This window comes from Cryptomeria japonica, chromosome 11 (assembly GCF_030272615.1).
Source record: "Cryptomeria japonica chromosome 11, Sugi_1.0, whole genome shotgun sequence".
Classification (NCBI taxonomy): Eukaryota; Viridiplantae; Streptophyta; class Pinopsida; order Cupressales; family Cupressaceae; genus Cryptomeria; species Cryptomeria japonica.
The window spans coordinates 589,698,196-589,717,296 of NC_081415.1; the positions used below are offsets into that span (position 1 = coordinate 589,698,196).

General features: G+C 37.1%; 1 protein-coding gene across 2 annotated transcripts in view; it reads left to right on the forward strand.

Moving 5' to 3' along the window:
• Nucleotides 1-3,882: 3,882 nt before the first annotated feature.
• The window catches only part of LOC131040026 (1-acyl-sn-glycerol-3-phosphate acyltransferase LPAT1, chloroplastic), an 80,188-nt gene continuing 64,969 nt past the window's right edge, over nt 3,883-19,101 (forward strand). Inside the window, exons 1-2 of one of the 2 annotated variants that reach the window (XM_057972899.2) lie at nt 3,883-4,284; nt 4,369-4,569. In XM_057972899.2, the coding sequence (XP_057828882.2) occupies nt 4,119-4,284; nt 4,369-4,569 (367 nt within the window). In that variant the 5' untranslated portion in view covers nt 3,883-4,118. The remainder of the gene's footprint in view (nt 4,285-4,368; nt 4,570-19,101) is intronic. The other variant, XM_057972900.2, reaches the window with a different exon arrangement.

Genomic DNA, 19,101 nt, shown 5'->3' on the forward strand with positions numbered 1-19,101 from the left:
AAGCATACATGCATAGATGCAACTATCTCATCTAGAATCACCCCAAAAGAACCATGATCTAGAAAATAGCTCATTCATATATCTACAAAACCACAAGTTTTGATCATCATGTAAAACCTACAAACCACTGTGCTCAAGAACACAAATGCACATCCATATCCATTTATCGTGTAGAAGACTCAAATGTTTGAAAAGCACTAGACTAGTTAAACCAAGATAATGGAGTAACATAGATGAGCATAACCATAGACTTTGAACAAAAAATCTATAAAACCCTCAAATTCAAGAAACATGTATTTAATGCATGCAAGATACTACCATCCATAAGGAAGAAGAGGTTTAGAACCTCCAGGCCCATTTGTAGCCCAACTCCACAACCACCATAATGTACATTGCATATAAGGGAGATAGGCTATTCCTGAAGCTTCCAAATCATCCAATGATCAACTCCATAGCTTCCATGCATTTGGGGATAATAAAACAATGCCTTCCATTATCAGGGATTAAAACAAACACCCAATAAAAGCACATCACGCCATAGTTGAGACACCCCAAGTTTCTCCATAATCCCAAGGAGCTTCAAATAGACATCCAATATGAAAAATTTGTTGCACACAACCACACAATGTAACAACACCACCATGCATCAGGGTTATTCCATTGTCAAGCAGGAGCTCCAGATCAAAATAATTTTAATATGATCATCTCCAAAATACTTTGTCTTCTCCATCCTTTAAAATGCCCATTGCCTCTTGAAATCTAGTTGCAAGTCTTCCTCTCATCAAAGGATTAATCATCGGTCAATTCTTTCAGAGCATATTTCTTCAAGCTTTTCATGCTAAGAAATCACAATAGAATAAATACCCAAAACCTTAAACACCATGGATCTTCACAAGAAATGAAATGCTAGTACATGCAAGCAAACATGAAAGTTAATACAAGTACATGCAAATCACATACATGCACATGCAAACCACAAACACGAGCTCTGATACCAAGCATCCTAGAAAGCCATTTGAGATCAATATGCACATCCAAAATCTTATGTTTCTTTACAAAATAGATTACAACATGCTTATACAGATACATACTACTATGCCATAAAGTAGAATTAGACATAGTTTATCTCCTACAATTAAATCCTTAAAGGAAAGAGGTTACAATTTATAGATCAAACAAGATTCAATATGATTACGACATACAAATTCAACACTACAAAATCATAAACAACAAGGAAGAGATGTAATACAACACATATATTTACATGGGGAAAACTATTTTAATTAGGAAACCACACACTCCAAAACATAAAGCCAACACATTATTCAACAACAATTACTATCACAATACATTTTCAAGCTCTGGGCCTTTACATGGAGATTTACATCCCATTCCATTCCTAGAAGAAATCTAACAACCTAACCCTTGTGTGAATCAATCATCTCCCTAAGCTTCTTTAGTAATCACTTCTATATAAAGAGCTTACAATGCACAAGGAAACAATTTCCAAATACAACACCCAATCATGAAGATGCCACATGTAAGGCACCACATGCAACTACACATGCAATTACCACTTGCCAAAACTAACTGCACCTCCAAAGGCATCCACATTCCACGTAGACTCAACAAGGAAATATAAACCACATCCATTCATAACTCAACTCACAATAGCAACTTCCAAATTTGATTCTTACAAGTGTGCGACAACTTCCTACAAAATAGGATCTTGTCTTAGTTAACTCACAAATGCCAAGACAGATGTCACCAAAGCACACCTTCAAGATATTTTACCAATATCCTCTCTCCAAATGAGCGCCCAAGTGACAAGTGACACTCTATCATGCTTTCCTCACTATGAGTGTAGGAATATCCTCTCATACATATCCCACAAAGTGTCGTGACAACCTATTATGTTACCAACTTAAGATATTACGAAATATACATCAAATATAATCCAATAATTAATACTAGAACTCTCAAAACTCGAGACAACTTAATCCCAACATAAAAATTATAAAATAAATATTTTATTTATTTAATGCTGATCCTTAAAGTTAACACCTCAAGGAAATAGCCTTATGGGAAGTTCTGTGAATGGGGACAAATGACACTTCACAAAACAACCTTTGGGATTTTAGAAACTGGCTCTTCGTTCTTGGTTTTTGGGAAAAGGGAAAGAGGAGATAAACATAAGTAGTTCTCTAATCTAAGGTGACGTGCCAAAGCTTTTACAACACTTTAAATCCCCTTTAGAAAAAACATGGAAATGTGATCGCAACAGATTGAGCACAAAACGCCACAAACTCTTCATTGGTGGAAAGAGAACAAAATGCACAAAGTGACACAAACATAGGGCAAAATATTTAGATCTTTCGATGAAAATCACTCACTAAGGCTTGCAGAGGATGTTCTTATTATCTTGCTAAAACAATTATTCCATATGAATTTTGCTTATCAAATGGCATAGTATAACCTCGAATCACAAATTATCATAGATGATTGAAAGAGTAAAACATGATTCAACAACCCGTGCATATGTGATGAAATTATAAAATCCTGAAATCGTAACAATTAATAGCTACATTCATTCAAAATGACATAGAGCTGTAAATTCATCCATAAAACATAAATAAACATACATCAAAGGCAATCGAGGTACAATCTAATATGTTTTTCTTCTTTCAATTGATTGAATACAATGCTAAGGCCTGAATTGAATTCATAGCTTTTTTCTAAGCGTTCTTCTTCAAAATTTGGTAAACAATTGGGAACCCCCTTTTTACGATGCCCCCACAGGTTTATATAGAAGAAAATCTCTTTAATATGGAACGGTGACCGCAATAGAACAAGCTTTTGCATACCCACAACGTGTCCACCGTCATCATGGAGGTTCTTGCAACTATCGTGAGCTTAATCATTTCCATTCCTTTGCGTGCGGTGGTTCCCTTTTTTGTTGTTGCAATTGCTTGATAACACATATTTCTCATTTTGTTTGCATTCACACCCTTTTCTTTCACCACACGACGCCTCCCATGGCCTTCTGCCCTTAAACGAAATAATGGAACACTTTTGAAAACTCCCTGGGCTCAAAACATCCCTAGGCCCACACCTCGTCGACACGTGGCATGATGGCGGAACCTTTAAAGCCTTCTTTCCCTTTTGCCTTTGAAAACCTCGCAATGTCGACACATGACACTCTCGCGTGCCTCTGGGAGAATAAGAAGCCGTAGACTTGCTAAAATCCGCACCATGCTAACACATGGCACCCTTGTATCTCCTCTCCGCTAGCAGCAACTAATTGGTGTCAACTTGGTGGGATCATAACTTTCCACTTGGTGCTCAAAATCTGAAACCGTTTACATTGTTGGAAAGGTCTCCGAAAGATCTAATTTCAATCCCTTAACACTATGCCTTCGACCATAGAATTAAAGGACCGACAACAATCTTGACCCCAAATTACACTCTAGAGGCCTCCAAAATTGCAAATTATTAAAACATAGAAAAATATCGAAAAAATGGATTTTCGGTTTTGTCATCTCTACTCACTCCATCATCTCTGCATAACTCTAGATCTACTTTGAACTAAATTTTTACAAGTTTTTGTCAATGTCCCCAGCATAAACTAGTAAAAATGTAGATTTTATCTATATTTAATAAATAATAAACAACCAATATCTTAAATTAAATGTTCAATAACATTTATAATTTAAAAATGCTATATTTCACTTTAGAAAAAAAAACAAAAAACTCCACATACTTTACATATATCTTTAAAGATAAATGTGCTCCACTCAATCTTTTTTACCACCAATAAATATAATCTATAAAGTATTGAAATTATTTCTTTGTTGTATATTCCAATCTGAGCTGATCTATATTTATGGATGTGTACTCATTTAATTGGCCTACTTAAGGAAGAATGAATTAGCGAGGTTTATGTAATGTCGTCATGATCGGAAGTTCCTAATTAACGGAGCAATAGGCAACACATCAAGTGGTACAGAGTTTTCTGCCTGAAGATAAATCCCGAGGGAGAAGTGCAGAGCCCAAGTCCTTACTGTAGGTTTGGAATCTCAACTTCGGCAAATTGGAAAAGCAAAAATACTCTCTTTTCAATGATGGGATTGGCCTTGAGATTTCATCCTATTCAGCTTTCAAATGTCGGTGCAACTCCTGTTCAGCATTCATATCTGGGTGCCGCTCCCCGTCAGATTGCTGCCGCTGCTACTTCCATCACAATCCCCTTTAATTTCAATTTTTTTCACAACGTTCCTTTGAATGGTAAGATACCCACTAACGATCATTCTGCAAACCCATATTCAGTTTGGCGATAAAATACTATTTATTCATTTTGGGCTCTGCCAGGGACTGCAAAAATTGCGTTGGGAATTCAGTGCCACATGAATTGTTTAGGCGGGTCTCAAATTTTGCTGCAGAGAAAAAATGGGTTATTTGGATTCAGACAATACACATCAGTAATAAAGGAAAAACAAGGGACGCATAGGATTGCATTGTGTCATGTGGCAGGAGGAGCGAACCCCGGCCTACCATCTTCCACGGTTTATGGTATGTATGCTTCAATACCTTTTCAATCCAATTTCGTTGTCTATTAGAAGGATACCCATTTCTTAAACATTTGTGAAATGACATTCATTTTTTCAACAACCTATACTCATTTGATAACACGTTGTAATATATTCCTCATTAAAGAAACCTTATCTCTTGCAAGTTCCGTGTTGCAGCATATAATTTAAGGTCTTCAAAATTTTGTACGTATCATTTAATAGTGCTTCAATAATTTCTCCCTAAAATTTTCATCTTTTAATTTACACCTCTTAATCAGAAATTTGACAAATTGCACCCAGATTTTCTGAATCTACTGTTGTGATCTCTTTGTATATGATCTGGCGGTATGCTTCAGTATTCTCACACTCAAATTCTGCATCTTGATGAGGAAACCAACTATTTTTGTAAAAAGCAAATATATTATATATCAAGAAAAAGGGCACAATCCCCTCCCTCCACATGTATACACACACACACATATATACATATACATAACTGATAATGCACTTGAACATACATGCTTCTCTCTCTCTCTCTCTCATATATATATGTGTGTGTGTGTGAGTGAGAGAGAACTAACAAAATTCCTAGAGGATTGGCTGCATTAGAAAGGATATTTGATGGAAATGATAGGAACATAATGAAGAATGCATCAACTAAGGATGAAATCTTAGAGGAAGTCAATTTAGGTACCGACATCTCCCCAAGAAAGGTATTTATTGGTAAGAAATTAAATGTAGAAATCAGGTCCAAGCTTGTTGCCTTATTGAGAAAGTATAAACATGTCTTCGCATGGTCTTATGATGACTTGAAAGCTTTTAGAGAGGACCTTTTTCAACATGAGATTCCTCTAAAACCTAATGCCAAATGATTCAGTCAAAAACAAAGACCAACAAATCCTACATTAGCCCCAAAAATGCAAGAAGAATTAACAAATCTTAGAGATGGAAGAATTATTAATCTTGTAAGACACTCAACTTGGGTATCTAAGTTCTAGTCAGGAAAAAGAAAGGAGACATTAGACTATGTGTTGATTTCAGAAACCTGAATGTCTCCTCTTTAGAAAGATAATTATCCATTGCCCAACATGGAGGCTATGTTGCTGAAAGTAACAAGATGTGAGTTGTTGTTTATGATGGATGAATTTTTAGGATACAAACAGGTTAAGGTCAATGAATCTGAGCAATATAAGACAACTTTTACTACTCTATGGGGAACTTATGTGTATGTGAGGATGCCTTTTCAATTAACAAATGCAGGGGCTACTTTTCATATATATATACTCAACACTCAACCTTGGACTTGGAAGTACAATGTCATGTTAACAAGAGAAAAAATGATTCTAGTAATATAGGTGATGACTTTTTAAAAAAAATGGACCAAATTAAAACCCATTATAGATGAAGTCTATGTTTCAAATATGTAATATTTTTTATTGTTAGATATAATTTTATTTTTATTAATAACTTTCTAAGCAAAATAGCCCATAAACTTGAAATGACATATATTATTATTATTATACCTTTTAACTTTTAAAATATTTTGAAAAAATAAATATTGCCTAACCAATCTAGATATCATTCTCTACAAGATGAAAAAAAATGTTTTACAATTGGTTAAACTCAAATTATGTTTCTCATACATGAGGGGTTTTCAAAAGCATAAATTAAGACCAATAAAATTTTGATAAATTTTTTTATTAAAAAATTACTAGGTTGCTGGTTTGGGTTCGAAGAACTCGGTACACCGGTACGACAACATTTTGAAAAGGGGTTTGGGTTCGTTAGTACAAAAACATGTAATTTTATATATATATATATATATATATATATTTTGATATTTGTGAAGCCTATAAGCATGAATTAAAATTTGCATGTCACATAGCATCATATAAACAACAAAACAAACATAAACTTGTAATCATAGCATCATGATCATACCATAATAGCATCATATACATCAAGTTTAATATCAAAATGACAAAATATTCAAGTATCATTGTTTCAACTTTCAACAATATAAAGTTGAAGTTTAATCATCAAATGGCTCATCTAATTCATCCTCCTCCTCCTCATTGACATTGACATTGGATGAGCCAATGCCACTTGCACTTGCACTATAAGTTGGCTCAATTTTTGAGTCATCAAGTGTCAATGCAAGAAGCTGAGAAGCAGGAGCATCCAAATCAGTATGCTCTGGCTCTATATCCCACATCTTCGTTTCCCATTGTGTGTAGTCATGTTGTTTGTGTGAAAGAAGACGTAGGTTGGAATGCACATATACTAAATTCTCCGCTCTTTTTGATAGCAACCTATTGCGCTTTACTGAGTGGATGAAAGAGTATGTGCTCCAATTTTTTTTTGAAGCAGATGAACTAGCAACCTATGAAGACAAAGTAAACAATTAAAGCTATACATTAATAAAAATAAAATTACTAGCAACCTATGAAGACAAAGTAAACTATAAATAAACCAAAACTTGTAAATTTAAAATTTTAATTAATTAAACTTACTTGTGATAAAACTTTTATAGCGAGGGGTTGTAGGTGTTGGAAGCATGTGCCATGGAAGTACCACCAACTATGAGCATCCTTTTTCGATCTATGACGAAGTGCATCAACACTTAGACCATTCCCATTTGCGAATTCTATGAACTCATTTGTAACAACATCTCGCAAATGATCATCGGGATATAGTCTAAGAAATGCCGCCTTGTACCCATCAGATACTTCTAGATCTCTCCATGGTGGAATCCTTCTTGGTTTATCAAGAAACTGATTGCTATGGTACTTAGGTGTGAAGGCATAGGCAAGAAGGTGCAAAGGAGTGGTCATCTTATTCCACCTTTCTACAATAATTACTTCCAGTTCTTTGAAGAATTTCTCCTGGGGATCATTCTCTTTTTCATTTATAGTGACCTTTATTTTTTCAAGCATTGAGTCAATGCCATCATAAATCTCACCTATGCAAGGCCTATCCATGTCTGTATAGCGAATCATGCTCATGATGGGCTCAGTGATACTTAGGAGATGTGTAACAAGATCCCACCATTTCTCATTCAATATTCTATCCCTAAGTTTTTCTGCCCTCTCAGTGCTACTCTGCTTCCATACAGTCCAATTGGTGCTGATCACCATATTGCATAGTGCCACTCTAACTTTCACAAGTCGTCTTAAGACGATTGTGTTTGATGCAAAACGGGTCTCAGCAACCTATAACACAAATTAATGCCAAATGATTAAAAAATAAAGCCAAACTTTAAAGAAGAATACGCAATATAGCTTACACAATGATATTATGAACATTGAAAATTAAAAAAAATCAGAAAATGTAAAATTAAATTACTATTTCACTTACCTTCAATAGCTCCAAATTCAAATAGGTTCTAAAAATCCCTTGAGACATGTGGTGATTTGTGATGAACATCTGGATGTCCTCAGCCTCTGCATACACATCTCTGATCCATTTTATTTTTTGCCCAATCCTTTGTAGCATAAGATTGAGTGAATGTACCACACAAGGTGTCCAAAAGATGTGATCATAGTGTTGCTCAACCAACAAACCAGCAGCTCTACAATTTTTTGCATTGTCCGTTATGACTTGGACAACATTGCGGGGTCCCACAGACTCAATGGCAAAGATGAGAATTTCTGCAATAAATTGGCCATCTTTTATTTGGCCCTCACAATCCACAGCTCTCAAAAACATTGTCCCTTTAGGGGACACCGCTATGACATTGATCAAGGGACGGTTTTTAACATCTTTCCACCCATTTGAAACAAGCGTTACACCTGTCTCAACCCAGGAATCCCTTATGGGTTTCAATGCATCTTCAACCCTCTTCACCTCTTTCTCCAATAATGTTCCACGTACCTTCTCATAGCTGGGGCCCTTATACCCTCTTGGAGCCTCATTAACACTTTTTATCATTTGCTTCCAATATGGGGAGCGAACAACATTGAATGACAACCCATTTGCATAAATGCACCTTATTATATCTTTGTCAGCATTGTCTCTACTCTCATTTTGGAATGCGGTTTCTAAAGGCTCCTTTGTTCTTTTACGTGTCAAGGGTGGTTCACTTTGAGGTTCATTTGTGGCAAAGAAGGGGTGGTCTTCTACTACAATACTGGGATTAGAAGGGCCTTGCATTCCCTTTGTTTTCTTTGATGCGGTTTGGTTCAATCTATGGGCTTCCCTCTCTTCTGCCGCCTCATGCTCCCTAACATATTTCATCACTGTTTCATCTGGTATAGGTTTACCATTTTTTCCAGGGCATTTTTTGATGCCTCTTCCTTTTATTCCACACAAATGGCCTACCACCTGATAATATGAACTATTACGTTCAATATCACATCCATGGCATTTCCAACGGAATCCCCCACCTCCCGGAAGTTGTTTTATAATGTCCACATATTTCCATAAGGAAGAATTTGGATCATTTCTTTGTTTTGCAATTATTTTTTCATTGCCAATGGAGGAAGATGTAGATGTCATTCTAGTTCCTATGACAAGAAATAATATAAACATATTCAAAAACAAAAACTAAATAATGAAAAAAAATTCAAGTTTCATGTTTGACAATTTGTAAAACAAAAATAGTTGGAAAAAAATGTTTAAAAACCTACCTCTTGCAGCCATTGGAAGCTTGAAAATGTATGGAAATGATGCTGCAACACTTGTTGAAGCTTCAAAAATTAGTCTTCAATTCCTCCTCTTTGATCTTGGAAGCCAAATTTTGTTCACCCTTTCTTCAACCTGCTCTCATAAAACTTTTGTTTGCAACACAAATGAGGTGAAATGAGTGAATAAAATGTTTTAGAAGTCACTTTTAGGTTATAGCTTTCACTTTTTACAAGGCGGAATTGAAAAAAAAATTTAAATTTGCATTATTTTTGGACTTTACAGGCCCCCCAGCCGCCCGGGTTCGACTAGGGTCGAACCACCTCTGGGTTTTTCGAACCCTGGTCGAACCCAGTTCGAACCGGACCCGTACCATGGAACCGGTCGAACCAGGACCCGTACTAGGGGGGCCTAGAGGCGAGCCCGGTAACCTAGAAAAATTACAAAAAATTATAACCAAAATTCACCATCGTATGTATCTTCTTACAAAAAGAAGTAGAAAAATAATTATACACACACACACTTGGATAGGATGCTTTTCTAGAAAAGCATACATGGGTAGGTATGTTTATATATATACCTATCCATGTATACTTTTCTAGTGAATGTAACAACAGTCTTTATGCTTGTATGCATCTATAGTTCATAGTCCTTGCCTTCTGGTATGCATTCAAATTTCACTTTTCTTTTCCATATGCATGCACATGCTATTATTGAGCATATTGTGCCTTCTCACATATAAGTCCTGCTGACATTTTCATTTGAAACATTGAAAGAGGAAAAACACGAAACTTAATCATTCAGTTTTCTTGTCTCAGCTGAGAAAAGGCTTGCAGTTTCCTTCTTTGTTCTTCCCCAATTTGGAACTGACCAAGCTTTTTGATCAAACCAATAACATCTTCCAGTTGGGATTGAGAGCGAGAAATGTACTCCATCCTAGTGTTTTTTGAATTTTGTCATGAATATTGTTCCTTTCACACTACAACTTGTTTAGGAATTTTCTCCCATTCTTTGGGTAGATTTTTCTTTTATTTGCCCTAAAAGAGGGATCTCCGAATTTCTGGCTTGTGTTACTCATGTTAACCCTCAATGATATGCCATGGTCGCTTATTCTCTACTGGTTGTGGAGCCTACTTTTCTCTTTCTCCTCTTCATGCTTATACCTGAACCATTCTTGAGTGTTAGATCTAGATAATACCTTTTCATAAAAGTATCCTCATATCCTTTTCTCGTTCATGCTGACTTTCACAACGAAACTCTTCCTCTAGAGCTGCAAAGGAATTCCTTCCTTGTGGATCTAACTTTGTTTGCTTAGGGTTCTCCATTTTTCTAATGGGATTTGTAGTTAATTTCTTCTCTGGATTTTGGAAGCCTTATGTTTCTGTGATGCTATCTGATTTAGACTTCAAATCAACCCTTTGATTTGAGGTGAGAGGACATTCTTCAACAAGATAATCACATTCATGACCCTTTGATTAGATGTGAAGGACATTTTTTAACAATTAACAATCTGATCATATTCATGACATAGCCTACAAGTAAAAAATTTATAATCATAAACTGTTACTTGTAGCCATTTCAAACCTTCACAGAGGAGTATGATTCCACCCTATCCTGCATATCTTGGCATAGGTGGAAAGACCATGAATAGGCATAGGTGAAAAGACCATGAATGACTGTTACCTTAGAAATGCATGGCAGTTGCCTGATGATATTTCAAAACCTTTTGAACACGTATTTAATCCAAAGGTAAAAATACACACGGCATGGAAAAAATCCTAATTTAAACATGTGCTTTACTGGCATGTCTTCTGTGGGCTTAAAGCTAGTGCCCAAGGACCACCTTAAAAGATCTTTCCTCTATTCTATTTTTTTGCAAAAACTGCCCTGTGGAGCAGATTGAATCTCATATTCACCTTGGAATTCGCAACCATTTCTGGCCCACATATCTTGATGATTGTTCAATGTTAAGGGATGGCTGGGTACTAAGGAATCTGCAGGAATCCCTTGAGTAGATAAGGTTTACTGTTTATATATTGTCTTTCAATTTTTCTAGATTTAAATCCAAGATTGGACTCTCCTTGAGTGCCTCCAAAAACACATTTGACCTTTTGATCAGCATTAGCCTTTTGCTTTTATGTTACCTCAATCATTGCTGGCATAATCTTGTTTGAAGAGAGAGGGTTTCTGTTAGCAAGGTCTTGATGAAATGAATAGATTAGGACAAAGTGTCTCTCCCTTCCATTCCCTAACTTGGATCCAAACCCAAAGATTATCGACACATATTGCAAATCAGATCTGATACACTCTCAACCCAAATAGAGGCACATGCACTCTCCAAATCTTAACCAAGAAGCGAAGATGATAATTATGAGATATAGAATATTGTTTTCACTTGGAAACCCATTGCTAAAATGTCATGCCCCACCATAGACCCAGGTTGCAGCCATTTTTAAACCTTACTCCCAGTGAAGGAAGCAATGCCCTGTTCCGTCATATATAAGTAAAACTCAGGCAAGTAATAATATTAACCTAAAAAGGGCCGACCCACACTGAGGGCTGACCAAGGTCTAAAACATTAATATTAAGCAACTTGGATTGAGGAGGCTGACCAAAGTAGAAATGATAAATAAGGGGTCGGCACTTCTCTTAGATTTGGATTATCATTTGTAACAAGGGCAGCTGGGGGTTATTGAAAAGGCAGCAGGTGCTCCTTAAAGTGAAGGGATGTGACTGTTCCCAATATGAAGGGGTATAAAGGAAGTGGAAGCCTTATTTGGAAGTGCATCAATGAAATGAGCATTGGTCTGAAATCAGGAAATAGCCAAAGCAGAAATCTGATTTATTATCATCAGCTTGGAATTAGTAAGTACATCGATGGATAGAGATCTGATTGAAATAATAAGACATTACAGTATTTGAGTTATAACAGTAAGAAATTAATAAAGCAGTGAGTTGCAGCAGACTGTTATATTGATGAAGTGATTGGTATGCAACATGCTGAATCTACTATTTATTAATTGGTGAATCTGTTTAGGAACAGAATTTATTTATTTATTTAACTTGTCAATCCATCAAGAATCTTAGGATTAATAATTATTCAATTGATTTTCCTACAAGCAATCATATATGGGATTAGTAAGGAAACATGGTGGGGAGATGCAGTAGTACTGGCTCCCTCAATTAAGTAGACCACCCCAAGTTGGTTTGCTTGTGGGTCAAAGGGTCAAATTGTCTTGGATGGATGTTCTTTACCCTGGGGCTTAGTTGTGGAGCAGAGTATTCGAGCACCCTATCATGCTTTCCCATTAAATTCCTACTATGGTTGGCTGTTGGAAAAAAAAACTATAATAAGGATCCAAATGCAGAATCATTTTGATCATTTTGTTTAATGTTAATTGATTATTTATCTAAGTTCAATTGCTATTATGTAATTTAGTTAAAAAATACTCTTTGAATATAAATTATATTATTGGAATTGTTAGTTTTTGGGCAAAAATCATGTACATTTCCAACAGGGGACATTACAATTGGTATCAGAGCATTAATCCTGCCAGCTTGCAGGGCAAACCTACTTTAAACCGCTATTCAATTAGGCCAACATTGCACTTCTATGTGTGTGCGGCTTTCTCATGTATGCTTTGTATCTTCCGTGTATGCTTCGTGTCTTATGTGTATGCTTTGTAGTTTGTATCTTATGTGTATTTGAGTGTATGCTTTGTGCCTTAAGTGTATATCTGTGCATGCCTCGTGCCTGATGTGTTTTAGCATTGCTCCATGTGTGTTTATGATCACTTTATGCTTAACCGTTATGAAAATGCCACTTCCTGGTAGTTTTCCCATTTCTTCTTGCATCCAAATTAAAATAAGGTGCATATTTAATATCTAAGCCAACCAACTTATGAGCTAGTTAGGGTGGAACCTCATACAGATGATTATGATTTTGTGAAAAATTCTCCCTATGGAAACACACAATCTGAAAATATAACATTATTCAACCTAGGTTTCATGGAATGGCAAAACTTAGTACAATCCCATTCTAGACCCTTGCATAAGATGAAACACTTTATCTGTTTAATTATGGTCGCATGTACACAAAACAAACATGTGTATGCCATGAAACCGGAGTCATGTAAGAGCATCCCAGTCAGTATGTAGCAATTCCCATATACAATAAGCTTCTTGGTCTTTGGTTGACAGATCATTCTATACTGAACTTTGGTAACTGCCAAAATTTGTAGTATTGAACTTAAAAACTATAGCTTGCCATTTGTTGGTTGACCAGGTTTTGGTGCCTCTTGCATGCTCTGTCACAAAATGGCTACACAGCTGACATATATATCTAAACAATGAAGTGTCACACGATTACACCATGGTCCATAACTATAAAAAGGGGAGTGGAGCTGCTGGACTGATACCTAGTGGTATCAACAATCAGCAATAGATATTTACTCAAGGAGATGAGTTGAACAAGTGTTGGCAATAGTTTTTGGATTCTGCAGACTTCTTGAAGCAAAAGATGGTTACTGATGGAGCTGGATCAACCTAGGGTTGAAATTTATACCATTCTTGGTGGAGTTGAATCAAACAAGAAATTATTGTTGTAAAGAAAATGTGTGGATAAATTGAAAACCCTTTTAAGCCTTATCAATAGTATTTAGGTATGAAGCTTCCATATTCCCTAAATTCTACCCTCGATTTATTTGCTTATAGTCTTAATCGATAACTGGGCAGGTCCAGGTCCTTCATCTAGAAGAAATGATAAATCAACCTGGATAACTAAGCAAAGATTGTTTATAAAGGCCATGGCTATTTATAACAAAGGTACTTCTGACAGTTTAGAAAATGTGGCTACCATGCACGATGGGAATTCCCCTACTGAAGTGAAAGAGGCATTATAAGAGTCTAATAGATTACATTGAGGCCGGATAAGTGCCTTTCCCCACATATAAATCTTCAGGTTCCAACAATAGGGAGGACATATGCCTGAACACATATTTCTTTGCAACCATTTATATCTTAAGTGCAACCCTTAGTTTTAATCAGCCTTTGGAATGCATGACATCATTGTGAGGGTACCACATCAGAGGTAGCATGTCATGCAAACATGATTACAAGGTGCTCATATGAATTATAATGCACAAGAATCCAGCCTAATAATTCCATACTGCCCAAAATTCAAATACATAGCTTTGCAAGCTTATGCTGTCATGTCCCCATCCTTAACCCAATAATCCGATCAACAATTGTACATAGTACTAATAGTTAACTATATATTTATAACAATCATAGCATAGAGACATTGTGGAAAATCATCTTATTTGTGATGTCCCCTTCTAGTTGACATCTGTCAGCTGAGTAGATTAGCCTATCACTGACCCTCGTAGGCTGATGAGGTTGGTTAGAGGGTCTCCCGGAGATTGATTCTTCATCTTTAGAGTGAGCATTACAGGACTGGCTTTTATTTGAGGTCTCCAGGACTCCATTTGAGACACTTTCTATTTTTAGCAGTCCTGCTATTTTTAGCCAGTGGGTTGGGCAGTGGCAGAGTATGGCTTGGCAGTCTCCAGTTTTGACAGTAGGCTATTCTGATGGATACTTAGAGAGATATTAATATTTAATTACTTTAATTAAATATTAAATGGCGAACTTTAATGTTTTAATATTTTTTTAAGTCACTTTAAGTTATAACTTAAGTGAGGGTCTATTTCTCATCGGATGGGGCCACTTTTATATTAAACTGAAAAGAGATTTATTTTTGAAGCTTCAATAGTCAAAAATAAATATTAAAAGTTAAAATCATTTAATGCCAAATCATACTTTTCTTGGGAACCGCGCCAAACCCTAAAGGGAAGAGATAAAAGAAGTTTTTAGGTCTTCTTTTCATGTGTGAAGATTTGATATTGAGTTTTCTTTGAGGAGACTTTGGCTTGAGGGTTTCAGTAGGGGTTTCTTCCTACAGATGACTTGAAAGTATCGGTATAGGAAAACGGTGGATTTCTGTGCATCGGCATTAGAAGCTGTGAAATATCAGTTGATTTTGCTTTCAGTTGGTTTTATCCAGAAACCAAGATTGAGCAGATTAGTGTCCATGAGTAGGATATTGAGAAGACTGCTTTTCGTTGTCATTATGGGCATTTTGAGTTTGTGGTTATGCCATTTGGGCTAACCAATGCACCTGCTACTTTCCAGTCCACAATGAACAAAGTCTTTAGACATTAGTATTGGTGTTCTTTGATGATATACTGGTTTACAGTCGTACTTGGGAGGAACACCTCAGTCACTTAGATACAGTTTTGAGCATTTTGGGTAGGGAGTCCTTGTATGCCAAGGAATCCAAGTGACCTTGGAATGACTGAGTTATTGTACTTGGGCTATATTATCAGTGCAGAGGGAGTGCAGATGGATCCATAGAAGATCTGTGCTATTGTAGATTGGCCTACTCTAGTGAACCTTATTCAGTTGTGTGGGTTCTTGGGCCTATGTGGTTTCTATCGCCGTTTTGTTAATGGTTATTCACGCCATGCAACACCTTTGACATATTTGATGAAGAAGGGTGCCTTCTTATGGACTCTTGAGGCCGAGGAGTGTTTTGATAGGTTCAAGGAGCTCATGACTTCATGTCCAGTTTTTGCTACACCTGACTTCTCAAAGTCATTTGAGTTACAATGTGATGCCTCTGGTGAGGGCATTGGGGCGGTGCTTATGCAGGAAAAGCACCCTATTGCATATGAGAGTAGGAAACTTCGTGGACCTGAGAGGATTTACAACATTTATGATAAGGAAATGTTGGCCATAATGCATGCACTGGCCAAGTTTAGACAGTACTTAGTGGGCAGCAAGTTCTGCATTAAGACTGACCACAGTAGTTTGAGACATTTCCTTGGGCAGCGTGACTTAAATGACAGGCAACAAAAGTGGGTCAGCAAACTTCAGGCTTATAACTTTGATATTTCCTATATGGAAGGCACACAGAATGTAGTTGCAGATGCCTTGTCACGTCGTCCCCACCTGAGTTCTATGGTCCAGATAGTAGAGGATTGGCAGCATATTATATTGGCAAAGTATGCCAAAGATAGCTGGGCTGCAGGTGTGATAGAGGGATCAGTAGTGGACAACAAGTATACAGTTGTAAATGACTTGATCATTTACAAGGGGAGAGTGTACTCGATCCCAGGATCATAGTTGAGGAGTAGGGTATTGTGGTTCTTTCATGATGAACCGATGGCAGGACATCTCGGGTTTTTCAAAACCTACAGATAGGTTCATGAGCGCTTCACTTGGAAAGGGCTCAAGGCGGATGTTCTACAGTATGCTAGAGAGTGCCGTGTTTGTCAGCAGAATAAACAGGAGCATACATACCTTGCTGGTATACTTTAGCCACTTCCAATTCTTGACAGGAAGTGGGAATGTTTATCTATGGATTTCATCACAGGGTTGCCGAGAGCACAGGGACGTGATTGCATATTTGTGGTTTTGGATCGTTTGACGAAGTATGCCCACTTCTATCCGATTACCACCACTTATTCAACTATTCAGGTAGCAGAGTTGTTCTTCAGAGAGGTATTCAGATTACATGGCTTGCCTCAGACTATTGTTAGTGATAGGGATACTCGGTTTTTGAGCCACTTTTGGCAGGAGCTTTTCAGACTCTGTGGGACCGAGCTTACACCGAGCACCAATTACCACCCTCAGACTGATTGTCAGGCTGAGATAGTTAATAAATGGGTGAAGGGATACCTCAGGAACTATATTTCAGGGCAGCAAAAGGCGTGGGTGAAGTAAATTAACCTCTGTGAGTATTGTTACAATACCATTCACCACATGTCCATTCAGATGACACCATTTACAACACTGTATGGGTATGAGCCTCCTAGTTTCATTGACTTATTGCTGAGTGACAGTAGGGTGCCTAGTGTAGGAGACATGCTACAGGAGAGCCAGGACATTGTGAAGACTCTTAAGGAGAACATAGCCAAGGCACAGAATCAGCAAAAGCAACATGCTGATCAAAAGAGGACAGAGAGGTCATTTGAGGTAGGAGACATGGTGTATTTGATGTTGCAGCCATATCGACACTCTACTTTCAGGAGGAGTGGAGCAGAGAAGCTCAAGCCACGATATTATGGCCCTTTCAAAGTGACCAGGCGTATAGGTGAGGTGGCTTATGAGTTGGATTTACCGGCAGATAGCAAAGTACACAATGTGTTTCACGTGTCACGTCTCAAAAAGGCGTTGGGACACCGTATTGTTCCTTCTACAGTTTTACTACCCTTGGATGATGAGGGAAGTTGATACTTGTACCTGAGGCTATCATTGAGTTCAGGGAGAGGAATTTTAGAAGATGTACTGTCACAGAGTACTTGGTGAAATGGAAGGATTTGTCGGTAGAGGATGCTACTTGGGAGAGCGAGGAGATTTTACAGCATCCGGAGTTGAGATTGCTTGAGGACAAGCAATTTTAGGAGGGGCAGACTGTGATGTCCCCTTCTAGTTGACATTTGTCTGCTGAGTAGATTAGCCTATCACTGACCCTCGTAGGTTGATGAGGTTGGTTAGAGGGTCTCCCGGAGATTGATTCTTCATCTTCAGAGTGAGCATTACAGGACTGGCTTTTATTTGAGGTCTCCAAGACTCCGTTTGAGACACTTTCTATTTTTAGCAGTCCTGCTATTTTTAGCCAGTGGGTTGGGCAGTGGCAGAGTATGGCTTGGCAGTCTCCAGTTTTGACGGTAGGCAAATCTGATGGATACTTAGAGAGATATTAATATTTAATTACTTTAATTAAATATTAAATGGCGAACTTTAATGTTTTAATATTTTTTAAAGTCACTTTAAGTTATAACTTAAGTGAGGGTCTATTTCTCATCAGATGGGAGCACTTTTATATTAAACTGAAAAGAGATTTATTTTTGAAGCTTCAATAGTCAAAAATAAATATAAAAAGTCAAAATCATTTAATGCCAAATCGTACTTTTCTTGGGAATCATGCCAAACCCTAAAGGGAAGAGATAAAATAAGTTTTTAGGTCTTCTTTTCATGTGTGAAGATTTGATATTGAGTTTGCTCTGAGGAGACTTTGGCTTGAGGGTTTCAGCAGGGGTTTCTTCCTACAGATGATTTGAAAGTATCGGTACAGGAAAACGGTGGATTTCTGTGCATCAGCATTAGGGGCTGTGAAATATCAGTTGATTTTGCTTTCAGTTGGTTTTATCCAGAAACCAAGATTGGGCAGATTAGAAAGGGTTTTATTCATTTTATGCAAAGGATTGATTGCAGCCACAGAGTCAGAACAGAGGCAGGAGTAAGTGTGTTTACAGCTGGGGTTTTTTGTGCATGTACAGCCTGCAGATCTGCCGTACCTTTCTTCCTTGGAAGGGTACGATTTTGTTGAAGGAGGAGTCCAAAAATGCTGAAATAAATCGTAAAGGAGACGCCTAGCTGGTAGCTTCAGTTTGAGCTGCTAAACTCACCATTCTGGGTAGTTTGGACTGATAAATAATTTTGCTGTCATTATTTGCTGCTGTTCAGTTTGAGCTGCTAAACTCACCATTCTGGGTAGTTTGGACTGATAAATAATTTTGCTGTCATTATTTGCTGCTGTACAGCAGCAAGGATAAATAAGGGGTTTCATAAATTTGAGGTAATTGACAATAAATCTTCTTGGTCTTGTCTGATTTCTTTATTGAAGGTGTTTATGCAAATTGGATGTAATAAGGGTTTGATAATCCTAATTTTATGAAGTTCAATTAATTTCCAGCTCTTTCCAATGTTGCTTTTTGCATACTATTTGTTCAAAACTAGCCTTGTTGTTAGAAATTGCAAAATACAAAACATAAAACGCAACAGGTTCAACTAAACCTCCGTTGTCTGAGTTGAGAACCCTTGGTAGGTTCTTGCATTATTTCAT